Source organism: Melanostigma gelatinosum, assembly GCF_949748355.1.
Source record: "Melanostigma gelatinosum genome assembly, chromosome: 8".
Lineage (NCBI taxonomy): Eukaryota > Metazoa > Chordata > Actinopteri > Perciformes > Zoarcidae > Melanostigma > Melanostigma gelatinosum.
The window spans coordinates 12,177,141-12,197,818 of NC_136641.1; the positions used below are offsets into that span (position 1 = coordinate 12,177,141).

The 20,678-nt window shown below is 40.1% G+C and overlaps 2 protein-coding genes across 3 annotated transcripts; one reads left to right on the forward strand and one right to left on the reverse strand.

The window, feature by feature from the left end:
• Positions 1-2,514: 2,514 nt before the first annotated feature.
• Positions 2,515-8,894, reverse strand: znf362b (zinc finger protein 362b). Of its 2 annotated transcripts, none has more exons than XM_079273625.1 (9): positions 8,772-8,894; positions 6,729-6,792; positions 6,197-6,458; positions 5,964-6,068; positions 5,150-5,468; positions 4,368-4,592; positions 4,028-4,106; positions 3,733-3,891; positions 2,515-2,650 (listed from the first exon to the last, which is right to left on the reverse strand). In XM_079273625.1, the coding sequence occupies exons 2-9, from the start codon at positions 6,789-6,791 to the stop codon at positions 2,534-2,536; spliced, it is 1,329 nt and encodes a 442-aa protein (XP_079129751.1). In that variant the 5' UTR covers position 6,792; positions 8,772-8,894; the 3' UTR covers positions 2,515-2,533. The 2 variants fall into 2 exon arrangements, with proteins under 2 accessions (XP_079129751.1, XP_079129750.1); XM_079273624.1 differs by lacking the exon at positions 8,772-8,894 and adding an exon at positions 8,760-8,768.
• Positions 8,895-15,176: 6,282 nt separating this feature from the next.
• LOC306780668 (uncharacterized protein) lies at positions 15,177-20,477 on the forward strand (the record flags this gene model as incomplete). Its single annotated transcript, XM_079273103.1, is given in 5 exon segments — positions 15,177-15,334; positions 15,719-15,821; positions 16,910-17,012; positions 20,096-20,394; positions 20,397-20,477. Coding segments are annotated over 5 exon segments (744 nt in total).
• Positions 20,478-20,678: the final 201 nt, after the last annotated feature.

Sequence of the window (20,678 nt, forward strand, 5' to 3'; positions counted from 1 at the left end):
AACTGTCAGAATTATTTTTCTTTTTTAAAATAATTGGTCAACTTCAATAGTTTCCTCCAGGAACGCTCATTCAGAAAGTACTTGCACCCTTTTACGAAGAGATGTGTGAGAACTAAATACACATGAACTAGTACTATTTAGTGTAAATAGTATTGTACAGTGTGGAAAGCGTGCTCTATTTTGTCTACAATGTGCCTGAAATGATGAAGTGTTGAACTTTATCCTGCTGCTGCGTGAACACGTCAAATAACAAAAGCCTATTTGCAACAGACATCTTATCGACAAGAAACTTTGACTTGTGTTGCATTCATGTAAATACTTATTTTTTTAAACAAATATTTTCATAAATAAAAGTGAATAAATCAGCGTAATATTTGTTTCCCCCCCCCCCCCCCCCCCTCTCTTAAACCACGGATCTGTCGGCAGGTACAGTTTTTCGAACAAAACAAGCGAACAGTGATGAATTTGTAACAGTCTGTTTATTAAACAAGGTAAAGATACAAAGCTTGTTTTCCTTTTTTCAACATTGATAACCTTAGTTTAACTTCTCAGTCTTGGCTGTGCATATTTAGTTGTCTGGAAACTGTATATGAAACCACAATGCAAGACAGGAAAAAGTGTAATAAATCTACGCAATATCTTTTCAGAGAGAACATGGGTTAAACAGCTATCGTACAGATTACAGCTCAGGAACTCCATGCGGAAGTTAGGAAATTAAAATGTTTACACGACTGAATACTGCAGAACACAATACAGATTAATGGAAATGGGATGATGAAAACAGTTAAGGCTTACATGTAGATAACTGATATAAAACATGAATATTAATAACATATGGGTAGACTAAAATAATTACAGTAAGTTCGTACATAAACTTTTACAAAACCCAAACGGAGCATGTTTATGAAAACTAAAAAATAGGTACTATAAATGAGTAACATGTTTTACAGTACAGCAACATGTACATTTTCCCATTCTCTCAAAAGAGAGATTAAGTTGAAGAGGCAGGGTCTGTTGTTGGCGTAAATGTCCGTTTTCAGGCCAGTGGCTTGAGGAATACGTTTTTTATTCTTTTGAAAACATACTATATACTTTATATGTATTTTACATCGTTCTCCGTTCCATCTCAAACGTAACGTCTAGCCGTAGCACCTGTTCTGAAGTGCCCTGAAGAATACAGCGTACTCTATTAGTACCATCCAGAGGTTAAAGTTACAGTAACAATACAACAAACAATACTGTGTACAATAAAAAGAATACAAAGGAGAAAAATAATTCAAAAAGGAGAAGCATCACCTCCACACAAACTCATAACATCGGCCTATGGAATATGACTTGTACTGCAGTTTATTTCAAATGGGTAAAGCTTATTGAAGTTAAAAAAGAAATACTTAACTGGGTCAGAGGAGCCTGTACATAACTTCACATTTTGGTCTGATGTTTGGGTTTAAAATTTACCACCGGTGGTAAGATAATTAATTTTAGCTGAAGTGTGTTTCAAAGAAGGGATGAGTAGATTAGAGCTGGCACGGACACATGTGCAATGCATTCAACTCCTAATACTTCTAATAGTCAAAGCTTAACTGACTGGAGAAAAGCAGACGAGCTGTGGCAAGATTTGCTTTCTCTTAAAACCTAAACAAGGTTCATATATATGGCACAAGTTAATGGGACCTCAGGAAAATATAATGTCACAAACAGTGTTTTCTTTGATCACATGTTATGATCATAAAGGTGCCGTAAAGGTGAATGTCAAATATGGAGTGAAAGAAAAAAAAAGAAGAAAACATTCATCCTTCTTCCCTTCCTCTACGTTTTCTCTTCCCAAGTCAATAATGCAACTTTTTAATACAATCATTAAATGTTTAAATTGTCATCTAGCGATTGCCTTTCTTCAAATTTAGATGACCCTGTAAATGTCTAACAAAAAAAAGCAATAGAAAAAGACTGTTATTTATACACAGACAGTATACTCTTAGCTGCCACAAGTAATGCCCTTTGGCATTTCCCATCCAACAAGATTGAAACAATTTGAGCCAAAACCACAAGGCCTAAAAGTGCTTTAAGATTATCTTTGGATGTCTCCAGAATACACCCAGCAAACATTTTTACATTTTCTCAATTCTTTATAAGGGCAAATATCATCTGGCACATTTTTGAAACCCATTTCATGGAAGAGGAAAAAAATAAAAACAAATCTAACTAAAACATTTCTGATGGCCAATGCATCCGGCAGTTTACATGACGCTTACGAAAGTGCTTATTAAATCTGACGCAAGACATTCTTTGCCACTCGATCCTCCCGGGGCAACATCTAGCTGTATTTTTACATTCACAAAATAACGCTGTGCTCATTTTGACAAGACGGCCTGTGTCAAGATGGATGGAGGCAGCCTGAATCTAGCACTGAATGCTTATGTCAGCTGTCATAATGCTAATGTAAGCCTTATGTAGATGGCGGTGGGTGCAGGGCCTCATAAGCTCCAGCCTAACATAGACTTTGAATCCGACCTGCCGCTGAGCGGCCGGGAGCTCAGATGAGGGAGATGCGTATGGGGATGCTGGGCGACTCGGTCCTCTGAGGCGACTGGTGGCTCACTAGGTGCTCCACCACCGTGTGTTTGGACATGTGCTTCATAAGGTAGGTCTCCTACAAAAAGACATGAAAACAAACCAAATAGTCCAAGATTAAAGGACAACAGATTGGACATCTTATCTTTCCTGCATTACTGCTTACTGACATTGTATTTTAAGGATATTGGACCCTTTTCTTTGCTTGTATTTGAAATGAAAATATACCCGGAGTACCTTCAAAAATAAGACAAATATTCGAGATGCATATCTGTGCAGTCAGTGGATCCAGCAAGAACAACTGAAGACACATTTAGTAGAAAGCTTTTAAAAGCTTAATTCACCGAAGAAGACATTGGCTGTGCTGGCTTTGCAGTTGTGTCGTGCGACCGAAGAATCACGGCAAAAGAAAACGGATGTTTTTGGACTGACCACTGACCAACCACCACAGAAGCTGTTCCCTAGATGAGTAGCATCTTTTTGAAGGTGTGCTTTGTTGCAAACAGTTACGCCTCGATGGCACTTGGTTGTGAAGCACTCGTCTAATCTATTTCGGAGTATTCGCTCCAAGCTAATTTTTTTTTGTCCAATTTAAAACTCAAAGATATTTATATTATTGTGACGAATAAAAACAGCCAAATATTCACATTTTAGGTACTGGAACCAGTAAATATTTGATATTCCTGCCCAAAAGATGCCATTACAATTATGCTATGATCAAAACAGTTGATTGAGGTAATTCATTTTGTTGATTGAGTACTAAATGAATTGTTTCAGCTCTAGAGTAATCTGTCGGGCATGGAGAGTAATTTGCAGATTGGTAGAAAACATTTTGATTTGACTGGATAAGAGATTAAATATGTACCTTACAACCCAGTTTTACAAGTAAAATGATCAAGTGAAGTGGTACTTTGTAGATCCCCCGTAGTGGACCCTTTTGATTATAAAAAAAATAATTCACCTCTTTTCTGTGTAGTTTGAATACAAGCAAGAACGTGTTGAATTGTTAATTATCACGTCGCTGGAAACTAGCAGTTTCCAGCGACGCGATAATGAGGCAGAGTAACATCAAAGGCCATCATCTTCTCCGTCCGTCTGAACGCCCACTGGAAAAACCGGACACACATACAACAACGTGCAGATAACCTGTGGTTTACTCACTGAGGTGTATGCCCGGCCACACATGCTACAGCAGTAGGCCTTAGCGTTTTTGATGGCGTGCGCTGATAAGTGGATCTGCAACGATGCTGAGTCGGAGTAGGCACGGTAGCAGTTAGGACATTTATACGGCTTGTCTTTGTTGTGCTGCCTCTGGTGAGACTGTTTTGGGAAGAAACGCAGACAAAATGCTGTTAATTCTGCTTTAAAAAGCAGTGAACCAGTGTAAAGTAACAGTGACTGTTGTAGTATCTGCTATCTGCTGTGGCAGAATTAAGTAGAGAGACCATGTACTGACCTGGAGGTTAGACAGCTGGGTAAAAGCCTTTTCACATCCAGGGTGAGCACATTTATAAGGCCTATCGCCAGTGTGGATTCTGTGGCAAAAGAAGCGGATCAGAAAAGTTAAAAACAAATAGGTTTGCTTTTTAAATCAGAGATGACCCCTAGTGTTCACAACGTTAATGCATCTAACGTACAATAAGAGACAAATGACATGCCTGAAGCGTAAAGGGATGTCAGAAATCATATGCTGTAATTATTAGTCATCTGAGATTTGATTTTCCCAGGTCTAGTGGTAGCTCCTCCCACCCACTAGCTTGGCTTCCCCCTGCCTTGTGCTCACAGCTTGGACCGACCTGGTGTGCTGCTGCAGGTGTGATAGCTGACGGAAGGAGTTTTCGCAGTAGGAGCAGTGGTAGGGTTTGATCCCCAGGTGGATGCGCAGGTGCTGGGACAGGTAGGAGGCGTTGGCAAACGTCTTGGAGCAGTGGGGACACTTGTGTGGTTTGGCCTCCGTGTGGGTCTTGGAGTGCATCTGCATCTCTGACTTTGATAGGAAGGTGAGCGGGCACACTTTACATCTTGGTGACAAAAACAGGACACAAGAATGCATAAATGGGATCAGTTAAGGGTGGTATAGAAATAGAGCCTCATCGAGACCAGACAGTGTCACGCCATCGATGTTTTTAAGTGTTGAACCACTGCTTTCCCAATAGCAAGACTACTTCTGTCATTTTCAAGACATATAAACCAGAACAAGACCAATTCTGAATAAAGCAGTCGCCCTGAGTCCCAACCAAAGTCGGAATAGAGTTTAATTGTAGATTCATTTAAAGAAGAAGTCGGTCGTGGTTTAGTATCCAACCAAGTATTCCAGGTGATAATACGGGGTACAGATCAATCGACAGTCCACTGAGTGAATCCAATCAGGTGAAAGATGGGTTCATGTTGATGTCTCAGTAAGGAGGACCGCATCTCAATCATCTACAGCCGACTTACAACCAAACAAGCAAATGACTATTGATCTGTTGTAGACCGCAATTCAATTTGTGTATTGGCTTTACGAGAGGAAATATCCTTCCCCCCTGTGATGCAATAAAAACGTCCAAGACAAGAGTAGCGGCTTCCTGTGCCCAACCTGTAGATTTTGCCCTCTTTGGGTGCCAAAGTGACACAGCCTTGGTCAGCTAGGATAGGGTAGGGCACCACCAGCAGAGGACCAGTCTGGTTTTCAGCTTTGATCTTCTTCCGTCCACGGGGTGCCTTGGGCGGGGGGCCCAACAGGCCGGCCAGGCCGCCGATTTTCATGTGGTCCATGCCAGGACCGCTGGCCAGCCCAGAGATGATGTTCATAGAGGGGGCACCGCCCAGGCGGTTCAGGCTGCTGGAGGTTGGAGTCGTGGGGGTCAGGGCCTCTGAGGTGCTGTGACTGTCGGGTCGGGATGAAGGAGCCAGACCTGTGGAAATGAAAAGCAGGCCCGCTTTAACACTACAGGTGACTTGAAGGAAGTTCTACAGATTTACACGTTTGGTACATTTTTGAATGCATGCTATTCAAAAGAGCCATTGGTTTCCATTAATTTCTGTGTTTGAGTTGTGGAACGCATCACAGTGAAGGGAACATCAAGTCTGTATTGCTTTTTGCCAGTGTTACATGCGGTACACATCTTAAGTTTCAAAAGTCTGTTCACCGATTTTTACATTGTACAGAAATGAATAAAAAACAAATGGCTGCCTGGAACAGGAGAACAAATTCACTGAAATTCATAAAGCACAGCAGCAGAGTTTGTAAAATGGTTAGCTGTGAATACTATGATTTGTCGTAAATATGCTCCAACAAGTTTCAAAAGGTTTCAGTCTGAAAACCAAAGTCTTAAACACCACTAGAGGCGGATTTTCTTGCTGTTATTTTCCCATGTCAGCAGACCACAGAGACCACCGGGCTGCAGTACCTGAGCGATGGTTGAGCCGGTTCTGTTGCTCGCTGAGCTGTCTCATGTGCCAGTCTTCCCACAATCCTTTGGCCTTCACTGCTGACTTGTCGTCCATATTTCCATCTGCAAGTTGTCAGGCGGTGGCATTTTAATCCGTGAATGGTCTCGATACAGATAGACCTTTTATACAGTACCAATACCCAAACTTGATATGCTTGCCAGTTCTACAAACAACAAAGTGGAGACTGTACCTGGCCCAGAGCTGGAGGCGGGGCGAGCGTGTAGAGCAATGTCCGGTTGTCCAGAGCCCTGCTGCTGCGGGTGGTGGCCCTGCACCTGCTGCGACTGGAGCTTAGGCAGCGACATGATGTGCTGAGCGCTGCCGTCCGGGGACGAGGTGGGCAGCAGCAAAGACTGCTGGGACGGGGTAGAGGTAGGCGGCAGGTGCAGGGGTCGGATCTTCTCGGCCATCAGCTGCTCCTTAATCTTGTTAATGAGCACCAGGTTATCCAGCTGAAAGGGTTAATGGGTCATGCTCAACACAAAACAGCCACTGTGGGTCAATGTCATTCACGCCCCAGAAACACTTCCCAGGAAAGAAAACACGGACCAGCACACTGTACAGGTTTGATCATCATCTACGAGAAAGACCTGTGAAGGATTCTCACTCTGAGGTTGCTTCACTTACACACTGGTGCTGAATGGCTTAAAATGTATTCACACAAGGAAACAAATGGCAAAGGCGGAAATGTCACAGCGATTACATGTGATGGGTGGACTTACCTGGCCTGGCATGGATGGAGGTGGCGGCCAGAAATACGCGTTGTTAAATCGAGGCTCTGCCATCCTGAAATATATCAAATGTATTTTAGTCACAATCAAAAGTAAATCTATACTTGTTGAGCTCAGTCAGAGACTGGTTTATGATACAAACCACTGCTTTTCAAAATGTCTAAATGTTCTGAACAAGGTCTACAGGCAGTGTGCGTTAAAGCTACAGACCGGCAGACTTTAACTGGGAAGAAAAAACCCACGACAGTAGAAAAGGTGAAGCGTTTCATTTGGCACCAAATGACTGGATAGGTTTCATTAGTTTCCAGCACATGCACTCTCATCTAGCTTTGCGTGCACTTCCACGCTTCATGGTGCTCAAACGGCTCCACTTATCCACTGAGGACAGATTTTGTTGAGGAACTTTTGAAAGCTTTTCTAAGACCAAAAATTAAAAAATGTAAGAGCCAAGTTTCACTGCACTGGTTGCAGAATAACGAGCAACCGGAGGATATTTAATAGGAAGCTCCATACAAGTTATTAATATTTTAAAAGGGCTTGTATTAACATATATTTGTTCCAAGTTCCTGAAGGACAAATAAAAAGGTTATTTTGCATTTCTTAAGACAGGTAATTAAAACTGGAGGTTGGGTAAAAGAGGTAAATGTTATATTGGCTATGGGTTTAATGGGCTTTAAACTTAAATCAATCAAATAATTGAACCCCCCTCCAAAAAAAACTACATTTAACTACAATTTAGGCTGACATTGAATTTAAACAGAACTTGGAAATGCATAGTTTGAAAAACGAAAATATGAATTAAAGTTGTTCTCATTGGCTTTCATCAGCATCTCATGGTCTTCCTCAATTATCAGTTAAAAGGTGGAACAATCGAGTATGCAGATCTGGAGTTTCTTTGTCAAAATAACTACATTTAAGATATTTTATAGGTTTTATGAGGACCTGCATTAGCCTTGAAAATGAAATCAATGAATTTTAAAATAAGTCGTGAACCTTGAATAAAATGTCAAGACTATTGTAACAGTGTGAGGAGTTGCTATAAATGTATGTTAATAAAACCCAGTGTGTAGATTAGGCCAACAGTGTGACATTGAGGCAAACTGTCACTTTTAAGTGAACACAGGTCAAACATTAAATGTCACCTACAATGTATCATGTCACGTATAAAACAAGGCATCAGTGTGACAGAGCATTAGCCGCTTAGCTTCCACATTTAGCCCCTCTGCTCCTTTTGTCTGAGAGTGAAATCCCAAAAATAAGTGGACGTCGCTTTAAATGTTGTGATAAACGCTATGAAAAAAACTAAAAACTTTCCATTCTTTGACTTTTCGGACATGTCGTCTGTCTTTGCGAGCGTCTCGCGACCCGGACCGATGGAGGGTTTCGCGGATCGACCCTCCCGGTGCGACTCAGACATTCTCAGACAGTTTTCTTTAAACATTTCCAGACAAAAGAGAAACAAAAATGGCAGCCTTATTTTTATAAGGCGGGACGCCATATTCTGCAGACCCCAAAAAATGTAGGAGCATGAAGATCTAGTGGTGAGGGGGGTGTCGGGGATAAGAGGCGAGCCGACGCGGACACAAAGGTGTGTTTATCATGTCAAAGGCATGAATGATTGTTTACGGCGAATTGCAGGTTTGAATAGCCCGGCCTCCCCAGCTCTTAAAAAAACTGACACTTCCTACAACAACCATGCCCTGCAAAAAAAACAGAAAAAAAAAAAAAAAAAAAAAACAGCACGGAAACGGACAAGATGCAGGCGCGACCCAAACACCAGACCGATTAAAACAACCGTAGCTACGCGTTAAGGTCAAAATGTACCCGGCGCACAATGTCCTTTCTCCCGAAAAACGCTGTGCCATCTTAACCACATTTCACTTTTAGAGCAGCTTTTTTCCCCCCACATTCTGCAACTTTTGGACGAATCAAAGGACAGCAATTGCATTTTGTGCACATTGCACGCATCTATGGTGATATAACCGATCAGAGAAATGCACAGTAGCGAAGACACGAACATACATGCACAAATACCTGGTGTCCCGGTTGCAGATATTGTCTTGCGAGAAGGCTACAGCTATAATATAAAAGGTTGATGTTCTTTCTGCCTGCTGCCAGTCGGACCACCGCTTCCGGGTCGCTTTGTTCACTTCTGGGTGCTGCTACAGGCTTAGTGCAGTACAGACACAGAGGGAACTATACAGCTAGTGTTGTTTTGGGTTTTTACACGATGACCTGCTCTATTAACGTTTATTGCGCATGTATGATTCATCTAATAACGTTATTTCAGCGCGTGCCTGGGCTCACTCAAATCCTAAAATAGCAACGCCACAGTGTAAAAATATTCCCATTCCAAAGAAAAAGCCCACTGCATTCAAAATAGCCTACTGCGTTCAAATGGTCATTTAGGTCAAGTAATGATTGGTGAATACACCGAAAATATGTAAAGAAACAATGGTTAAATACGACAAATGGCAGCTTTCAGGGGTTAAATTGCTTAAACTAGGTATTGTGAAATCTTGCAATACTACAAGGACAGTCCCAGACAGATAAATGCAGTGAAGGTAAATCTATAATATTTCTAAAATGTAGTGGGGAAAAAAAATGAAAGTAGCCTACTCTAAAACAAAATTAAGTAATAAATAAAAAATGAAAACTTAAATGCACCTGTGTCCCAATCTAATCAGTCAAATGTCACATTTAAACTCCCCAGTTAGCAGGTCAAATCATGTCCATTATTTTAAGCTCACTCTTCAACCAAATGTTGCCCAGTTATAAACTTGACACAATTTCGTTTTTTTTGTTTCTGATTTATTGTTTTTATTTTATTTCCGATATAGTTTATTGTTGTAATAATATTTGTATGATACTTTCTGAGCCATGTCTTTCTTTATATACCAAGGTGCTGTACAGTATATAGACCACATACTGTCGATAATAGATGTATACACTAACACTTTGTTGATTTAAACATTCACAGACATTGTTTTAACAGTATTTCAATGACCATATTTCACTGGAAATGGTAATGTTTCGGATTTAAATTGAAATAGTGTTGAAATTTGTTATATGTAGCCTAGACATCTAAAACAGTTGTTTTTCACCCACATTTATCTCAATCCTGACTTTCACATATAGACGGCTTCTGACCTCCAAATAACCAAATCAATACTTACTGGTCCGGCGCTCTGAGGACGGTTTTATCTTGTTCAAGTCTTTCTGCCTTGCAGAAAGGAACTCTATCAGTATATTTTATATCTTGTAGGCAACCTATACCACGTCAATATTGTTTTGTGGTTATACATCTGAATCTAAATCATTATTTCACGCAGTTACTGAACAGTTGTAGACGTAATTCAAGTGTAAATTCAGTGTCTGAACCATGAAACTAAAAAACCAGAGACATCAATCCGTGGTTGAAATCCTAATATCTGTAACTTTTGTCGGAAAGTAAATAACAAACTTAGCCTGTTGTTATGTTCATGCTCATATTGCTTATATATGAGGCACACTAATAATCCAAGACTGAGATTTTTCCTTTGAACACTGACCCAGTGGAGGTTTACTGCAGTATATACGGCATCCTCTAATTTTAATGTGTGTTGGAAAGCTTTTTCAGAGTCAATTAGACTTTCATGTTCTCACCCCTCTGATCAGGGATTCAGTTTGCTGTACTTGATTGATCCTCTCTCCGATACCTGCCTACAATCTCATCTCCATTTGTGTCTTTGGTTTCAGACTTGCTTATGAAGAGAAGCAACATAGAGTTGCATCGAAGCCACTAATGTGCCCAGTATATCCAGTGTACCCACCCTCTTCTTACACACACCACCACCACTACATCCAAACACTGTATCCGGCCCATGACTTACTCTCATGTGCGTGTGCATCATTATGTCAGCGGTGCAGTGGAATTATAGGAAACAATCAGGCGGAGGATCTCATTGACGTTGCCACTGAGGGGTTACGTCATCTCACTGTTTCCTGTTTCTCGCACCACTTCTTTGAATATTTCAGAGAACTTGAAGGCTCTGACACACAAACACACAGGCTTCCTTTAACACGTTGTTTGACTCAACTGAAGAGGAAATCTACAGATGGCTTAAATTCTTCATCCTTCAGGTGATTTTAGTGGTGTCCTCGCCTGGTGATCATCTGACTTTTTGTTTTTCAAATGAAATTAACTCTCATCTGAAGTTGATTGTTAAATTCCTCACTGTCTACTCTTTCACCATGGATTTTGTTTTGGTGAGTAATTCAAATAAGTTTTATTTTATTTGGACTTCATGGTTGTTTCAGGGATGATTTATCTTCTATGAGTCGGTTTTAGATCATCACTCATCGTTACAGTAGCTGTTGTCTGTGTATTGCTATTCCCATGAAAGAACAAAAATACATTATTTGCTAAATAAGGTCGGTTAAAGACATTGTTTCAGATTTAAATGCTTATATTTATTTTAAAAACTTGTCGTTTGTGTATTCTTGGGTGACATTAATCACTGTAGAGCATCGGGGACTCTGGAGGATGTTTACTGTCAGAGAGATATATACGTACAGTCTCATTAAGACACAGCATGTTGCTTCTTATATGTTTCTGCAATACACTGAGGTTGTTATATGTTATAAGTTATAGGTGGATGAGTAAAGGGATTAATGCGGCTAACTGTCATGGTCAAGTCTACACACTTAATAATAACATAATACATGTTCTTGATTATCTACGATATGGTTTAATCCACAGATTATTTGATGAATCATTTGGTCTGTAGAATATCAGCAAATCTTCAGACGTCTTGCTTTGTTTGATCAACAGTCTAAAGCCCAAAGATATTCAGTTTACTGTCATAAAAGACAAACAGAAAAGTGTCACCTTTGAGCAACTCAATCCTCAGACTTTCTGCAATTGTTATTCAGTTTTGGTTGGTTGACGAATCGATTAATTGACGAATAGCTTCAGCTCTAGGATTTACATATACTGGTGCCTTTGTGACCAAAAGATATCAGGGCTTGTTTCACAATGGCTGTCAGATGTATTTAACTCTGAACTACTGTAAAACAAAAAAAAGGTGATCACTGAGCAACAATCTCACAACCCTGTTACACTGAGCTCTCTGATTTGTTCCCAGCTGCCACCGATCAAGAGGCTTTATCCCAACAACCTTGTTTTCTTTGGCGCTCCTAAGACTTGAGGCCAGTTTAGGATTCATTTTAATTGTTTTAAGCATCCTTTTTTGACTAATCTGTGTTACATTAACTCGACACAACAATGGGTAAGAGTGGTGTGACCTGTGTAAAGGACCTCTTGAGTTCAGCATACCCACGTCCAACTTCTTCCGATAGCTACAGGTTGGAAAAAGTAATATTTCTCTCAGTCTCTCATGGGAAGAGGAGCTGGGCTTATGAATATCAGAAATGTCTATGGGGTTAGCAATTGTTTCGGTTTATTCCCCATCAATATAAATAAGGCGTGGGTTGCTTCACGTTTTTTTACTACTTCACAGGCCCCATCTGACATCAAATTGTCAAAACCTTTTTTCAGGAGTGGGTGAGAATTGTTTAAGATGAGGGTGTGAACAGAGGTTTCTGGTACCCTTCGAAAACAGTTGCTAATCAATATTCAGGGTGGTCTCCAAGAAGGTTAAGATCAATGACCTTCGCTGCTACACTGCTTTTAAAAAACACCATTTCATCTCAATCTCAAGCAGCTAAAGTATACGTCAAGGCGCAACCAGAAGGTTTGATAAGATCTGGCAAACATTTCTGCTCTAATTTCAAAATTGGACAAATTCCCATTAATGTACAGTTTTTTTCTCTCTTTTCCTCTCTTTTGTGTTTTAGTCGTATGTGTTAATGTATAGGACGGGTGTAAAATATGTAATAACTTGAAGACCTGTTTGGTATCTTAGGTGCATGGAAATGAAAAACCAATAGATGCCCGTGTAATGACTTGATGAGTCGTATTGAGCCATGTTTCCTCCACAGTTGTCCTTTTGTATGGCAGCTGTAGTGACAATGTGTCAGTTGATTTGTGAGCATCTTCTGAGCCACACTTGAAACCTCGTCTTTTGTTGTAGGTGCTGCTACTTGCCTACCTTTCCGCTGGACAGAGTATCAGTGAGGTTACAGAAGAAAAGTGGAATTCATGTTATGAATGGTGCCCGCCTGGTGAGTAAACAAGGGGCGGCATGCATTGGCCTTGTCTATTAGTTTTAGTGTATTAACCACATTTGAACTCATTCCCTTTCTTCTCTTTTTTCACTGTTTCCCAGGATATTATAAAGTTGATGATTGTGGTGGTCCAGTCGCAAAGCACAGATGTGAAAAATGCCACAATGACACATTCACAGCAATTAAAAACCGTTGTACAGAATGCCTGAGGTGTGAGACATGTGGTAGTAAGTATCTTCTTCAAATACCATTATAAGGCGATAGACACACGTGCCGTCAGCTTGTGGGATATTATGTAAAATTGCATTTGACCGAGATAATAAATTGGATCGACATTTTCTGGTTGTTGAAATGAAAATATGATTTTTATTTTGTTGCAGCTAACATTCAACTGTTTTCATGATGAGATTCACTTTTTGGTATCCAAGGAACATTTTATGTTTGATAATTTAAAACATTAACCTGCAGAGTAGCAGGTTTTTGCTGTATATCTGAGATTAGAGACATTGTTCCGTGAAGGCAACATGGAATCAGCATGTAATCCTGTGGCCTTGGCAGGACTGGGTGTTAAATACTGTGGATGGAGACAGAAACACTGTGTTTTTTTTTTTTCCCAGATTATAAGGTTATAATAAAACCCTGCACCTCTACCAGTGATGTGGTGTGTGACTGTAAAGAGGGACACTTCAAGTCTGACGATGGCAGCTGTAAGAAATGTAAAAGTAAGTGAAGTCAAAGAGCTGGATTGGCAATCGCAGCTGCCATATTGAATCACATCCTGGTTTATTCAATATAATATACCCGCAAAAGGAAACATATACCTTTTTTAAACTCTCACAATTTCTTTTTTTTTTAGAGTTTGATGAACATCCTGACTTCAAAGACAGGTAGGAGATCTTACAATATGATAGCTGTCTAAAACAGACATGCTTAGATTGTCTTTGGTGCAAAGTGGAGAGTGCACACAGACCTGCAACTTCAACAGAAGGCAGAAAACAGAACATTTGCTATATTTACCTTTTTCTGTGTAATACTTTAATTGCTTCTTTTTTTAATAATGTTATGCTTTATGCATTCGGTTTACATTTTCTCACACATTAGTTTGTTTTTTCTCGGTCATGTTAACTGGACCAAGCCTGACAAAAACCTTTTCTCATTGTTTCAGCAGTTTAATCAAGCAAAAATGGCAACGATTTGTTGACTCCAGCTTCTCAAATCTTATAATTTGCTTTATGCTGTTTATATTATTTAAAATTTGGGTTTTTGACTGTTGGGCGGACAAAACAAGAAATTTAAAGACACAAACCCAAGACTTACGACAACTTATTTTTCTTTTAACTGCATTGTAGTCTCCATCTAAAATGCATCTCCGTTGCCAAATGAAGCACGGCATAATTTCAGGTCAGGGGGCATGTTATCTTCTTGTTAGAGCGGTGGAAACTTATGCCATTCAGTTGCAAATTTCCTGAATTGTTTTTCACAGCTCTTATAAACACTCAGTTCCTGCGGCTTTACTGCACGACTTGTGCTGAACAGTTTGCCTGCAGATGTTAAACGTCTCAGCATAAAGGCGGTTTTGTTAAGACTGTTAGGGTAGCGGTAGCCCCGCTAATAGCCATTTAAACACACACACACACACACACACACACACACACACACACACACACACACACACACACATTAAATGATAACAATAGTCAGGTGCCCTTAAGAATCATTGAAACAGGTTTTCCTCTAACCATTCCTTCTGTTCATATGCTGGCCATTGAAAGATCACTTTCAAATACACTTTTAACGTAAGCAAAAAGAGACAAAATCCACAGTCCACAAATGTCCCTCTTTTGTTGCCGTCCCTCTTCTCTCTCAGCAGGGAGACACTCTCCAGGAAAACACAAAGAGGACATTTTATATTAAAATGACTTATTACTTTTGAAGATATCTACTTAATTTGAATAACTTCAACTGTTGAAGCTTGAGATAAACCTTGGTATGTATTTTCAAAGGACTGTGGATTTTGTCCCCTATCACTTACATTGGAATCACATCAAGAAGGGACTTTGTAACGTCCAGTATGAAAAAATACAGCAAGCAAAAGTTTTGATGTTCATATGAGCTCCTGGCTATTGTTTAAAGACTCTATTGTTTTAAGACTCTATTGTTTTGAGACTTTAAAGATTTAATAAATCCTTTATCGAACTATAAATGTGTTGTCAGATTCCTCTGGTGTCTATATTAGTCTCTCCTTTTTTTCAGGTGTTTGAAAAAGCCAGAATGCACGAGGAAATGTCCAGCAAATTCATTTCCACCTTCTACAAATTCATCCACAGCTGCAACCACAGCTACATCTACAGCTACAGCTGCAACCACAGCTACATCTACAGCTACAGCTGCAACTACAACTACAACTACAGCTGCAACTACAGCTTCAGGCAACTCACCAAATCCTGTTGTGAATCGAGTTCCTCGTAACTGTTAGTGCTAACTGTACTTTAACAAGTGATTTGACAGAATAACTCATTGGTCCTTGTGACCCATATGCCCAAACTTACTTTATACTCACATTAGCTGTGGATATTTTAGTACGTTAAACAGAACCTGATTGATTCGGCTTTTGCTGCACCATGTGTGGTAAGCGTTGAGTGTTATTCAACTTATCCTGTGGATCAGACAGAACTGATCAATTAGAATTGATGGGTGGTGGAATGATGTCAGTGTTTCTGTGTGTCCACATCAGTGAATGACATGTCCTGGCTGTTTCTCGTGGTGGTGGTGACACTTCTGTTATTCCTTGGGCTCCTGCTGCTCTTCGCCAGGAGCCCCTTCAGATATCCCGGCCCTTGTCTCTGCTGGTGTGTGAACAAAGACCCGGAGCCGCCTCTCAAGGACCCCAACTTCAACGGTAACCACTGTTGGAATGTATCTAAGCACATTTGCTGAAGTACAGTTTTAAAGTCGTTGCGCTTTACTTGACTCTTTACAGCTCAAGTTCCAAGTTATTTTAGAGATCAATATTTTAAATAAGAAAATCAACTTGCAAATATGACGCAGTGTTATATATTTCACTACTCATGAACATGAACATTAAAATGCTTCTTACACATGACTCAATCTTTCATGATAATCCACTATTATAATACATCATAATTTAACACCGCCATTAGCCATTATGTCTATAAATTAGTACTTTTGATACTTTACATTTAGCTTTAAATACTTCTGTACTTGAATGGGCCTTTACTTATATTTGGAGTGTTTGTGGTTTTGTTACTTGTGCTTAAGTATAGTATCTAAGTACTTTTTCCACTGCTGACAGTAATATAGGTATAGCTACATACTGGTGCTTGGGGGTTTGGTAGTTATCCACTGGAGAGATTCACACACAGTAAACAAATACGATATATATTGTAGATATGCAGCAGATGCTGTGACGCGACACACATTAATATAAACTCTCATGTATGATTCCTTAAAAAATGAAAACATGTACAAGTTGAAAAGACGTTTATTGCCACAGAAGGTATTTTCAGTGTTAAACCAAAAATATATTGTTTGCTGATAAATATGCTTTCTCAACTGAGCAGATTCAAGCAGGAAGCTTACTGATGATATCTGTTTTCCTCCAAACAGAACAAAGCAGTCATCAAGGCAGCAGCCACAACACGCTGGTTTGTGCTCATTTCTGCATTTTGTGTTGTGTTGAGATTGAGATCTAGATTGTAGCAGTATACTGTAGGTGGACAGTCAGCTGTGTGGAGCCTTGTAGGTGGACAGTCGGCTGTGTGTGGACAGTCGGCTGTGTGAAAAATAAATAAATAAATAAAAAAAGGTCCACAAGAGCAAAGGTGAAATGTTGATCACATTTTGTAGTTAAATTGAAGTAAAGCTGGGATTTTATTTTGTGTGTTTTAGAAATAATGAAGAATTTCACCCACCACTCTTTAACATTTAAGAGATGTGATCAACAACAAGGATTTTGACTTCCTTTTCGTTTTTGCCCTTTCAAGACATTAAACATATCTGAGAATACTCCGATGATGACTCTCAGCCAGAGTCCAGCCATGCCAGAACATCCAGCCCACATCAGTCCTCTAGACGCTGAACACAACGGTAAGATGCAGTATTTGATGCCCGGCTACAATGCACAGCGTGTGAAAGACTTGGTTGGAGAGAGTTTTCAATATTTCATGTCTATATATCATTGTGTCTCTCCTGGTGCAGGAGGTGCATCTAAACTGCCTTGCTATTCTACTGAATGGGTTTAAAGGTGTTAATTATAAAAATGAATAGTCAGGATTTCGAGCTCAGCATCGAGACTGCTTTTGTTAAGGTCTTGAATTGCAGCCACTGAAACACAGACAGTGGAAAAGTGGACATGGACTACTTTGTGGCAATCTGTAATTTCACATTTAATCGTACACAAATGACACGGAGTTACCAAAGGCTCCATTCTCGCGGGCGTCTTACCATAATCATGCAACACACAGATATATATAATGATGCCATTTTGGTTCCATACAGGTACTCAATAAGTCTATTCAACAATTCAGTAATTTAAACAAGATAAAACAGGAATATATCTCCTTGGACCTGAAGAAGAACAAGTAAAAGTGTGTCCTCGGCTTCAGTCGCTAACATTTACGACTGCAAACCAAGCCAGAAATGGACTTAAACGTACATTTTAACATCCACATTAAGACAATTACAAAATGAGCTTATTATCACCTTGAGAATATATCAAGAATTTGATATGTTTGACTTAAACCTGAGTGCCATTCCCTTGTTGAAAGGTGCTGATCAACTTGCACTGCCTTGCTTTGTAGTATACAACTAAGTGAAATATGGCTCGTTAAAATAGGCTTGAAGAGCAACCCATGGATTGCAGCTATCTATTTATTACCAAAATAAAAAAATGATGTATGATCTTAAAAATAAATGTGGCGGCGCATTGACCTGCACTATTCTATTTTCCCTTCAGCCTTTATGACGGAAGGTCAGCAATCATCTCGTGATATTATCACTGCTACTAACAATAATGTCAATAGTGCAGGAGACATGCAGTAAAGGCAGCTCGGAGGTGTTGTGATACACTGAATCAAGCTGTAATGAAATCATCGCCCCCTATGAGCACATACTGTGGTTAGATGTGAAGACAGACTCATATTCATCAAAGAGACATTGTGCCTCATGAGAGGAAAAAATGACTTTCTCCACAACTGCCAAGAAATATTTGTGAAATTGGTCTGCATTAGAGTCAAGTCAAGACTTCTTCAGGTGTGTTGGGGTGTTGGGGTGAGCGGGCTTTTACTTAGAAGTTAAGAGAAACTAATAATTTGAAGGAAGGAGCAAACTACCTAAACCTTGCTATTTGAAAAAAAGAAGTATAGGAGGAAGTGTAATATAGATACATTGTATCTGAGACTTCAGAGAGCCTGTTTAGATAGATTAGAATGAAGTGATATGAAAGGTATGCCATTAACGACAGACTAAATTAGGGCAAAAACTGGAAGCAAAGCCATGGGTTTATGTAGGACAAAATGACTAACAATGTCAAGAAAGTTGAGATCAGACACATTTATTTTCAGGAAGGATACATTCAAATGTCTTTGGGCATAGAAGTATCCACTCTATAGGAGTATACCTGATAGTTAGAGAGTATTGATACTACAAATAATGCTGCTCTGACATTAATGCTGGGATTCCTATAATTTGAAACGCCTGTCTCATTCAAGGTAAAGTTCCAGTTTCTTCCAGTATCTTATTGACCAACTCAACCACTGTTGTTTTTGAATCAAAGACATTTCAGAGCTTCTGTTTCATCTTGTGTCCCAAGTATTCCTCTGCTACCAATTTTCCAGAAGCTTTGGACTCTCTGAGGAGTCAGGCCTCTTGAACGGGTTGGATTCTTTCTTAAATTATTGTAATTCCAGTGTCCAGTGGCCAAGTTGAAAGGAAAGAGTTTTTGATGATTGTTTTGCGCACAGCTTCTTCAGCTTTGCTCAAAGCATCGGACACATCTCAACTAGCATCACTTGTCACCATGTCACTCACACCAAACAAAAATAATGAAATGAAATGTCACGGTGAGACTTATTGTCAACTGGGGTGTCCTTTTTCTCACTGCTTGTTCAGCACGCTGTTTATCATTGATCAGCCTTGTGGTCCACAGTGTGAGAGTGGATGCCGGGAAACAGGACGCCCTCACCTTTTCATTCTTTTTCAGTCAGCAATTCAACATGAAAGGAAATGGCACATCAGATAGTGAGTGCATGAACATCATGTTTCAACCCCTTTGAAATCGTCAACATCCATACATGTTCAGATGTTATTTATAGTAATAGAAGTGTGAAAGGTTGAGGCCACATAGATTTTCCCCTGCTTCCGTTTAACCTTTCATTTGCTCATTCCCCGAATCTTTGATTCTATTAGTTTCTTTTATCTGAAGGAAAGTATGGTGGGTCAATGCTTCCCTCTTAATAATGCCATTTAAGTTGTTGTTTTCTAATTTCCTGACACAGGTCTATGTTGGTAAAACAGATAAACCTCTGAAAATACTCTACTTTCGGGAAGACCTTACTACTACTGAATTTCCTGTTATTCATGACATCATGTTATTGTTTCTGTCATTTGTGGTGGAGCTGGAAAACCCCCTTGTGTTTGTAGTGCTGTTGGTTTTGTGGAGGATTCATTTCATGAAATGGACATGGTGGTTATCGGCTTTGCGTTTACTGTCAGGGAAATTTTATAAAGTGGATAAATTCTAACAAACCTGCATCCAAATGTTGTTGGCTGTCCTGTGCACTGTGCTGTTCTGTGTCATGGTGTTGAGTGACTTGACTGCTGGATGTTTTACCGTACGTTGTTTTATCCGCCTAAATCAAGCTATGGCAATAGATGTTGTTAGAATTGTTGGTTTTGGTCTTTCGCTGGGATTTGTTGATAATAATAACAATAGAGAATATCACCAAACTTAAGCTTTAATAGCACCTGAATGTAGTTAGTGCAGGGCTGATCTCCTCACATGGTCTACTTAAATGCCACTATACAGTTTCTGTGGCTTGATGACCTTTTGAGTTTCGTTTGAATCTGGGTTTACAGTTGGCCAAGAAACAGACATCCCGCTCTCGTAGCTGACGTCTTTCCACGGCAGAGTTTTCACTTTCCTCTTATTGTCTGTGATTCTCTTCTTCCAGCCACCACACAACAATCGGATCGCTGGCCGGCCATCGTGCTCTATGCCATTATCAAGGAGGTGCCCGTGCGTAGGTGGAAGGAGTTCCTGCGTCTGCTCTCGGTGACTGATCAGCAGCTGGAGCGGGTGGAGCTGGAGGCCGGTTTGGGCCTGGGCTCCATGGAGAGGCAGTACCAGATGCTGAGGCTGTGGAGCCAGTGTTCCTCTGCGAGCCTGAACAATGTCTTCTCGGCCTTGCACTACATGGATTTATCCGGCTGTGCCGAGCAGCTGCAGGAAAGCCTGGAGAAGCTGCAGGTTAAAGGCCTGAACTGAAGCAAGGTTTCACAGCCTGCAGAAGTTACACAGAACACGGTTTCAATGGGGCATTCCATGACACCTGAGGCCGCACCTGGGGACATCAGTGCTTCAACTGTGGACGCCAGTCCCTGTAAAAGACGTTTCCAACTGTAGCTACTACATGGTACAACCACAGAAAACTGCAATTATGTCACAAATGACTCATACTGAGTAATGCCGATGTATATTATAATAAAGAGTTAAATAGCAGAACGGGGCACGGTGGAGATCCTGATAGGCCCAAC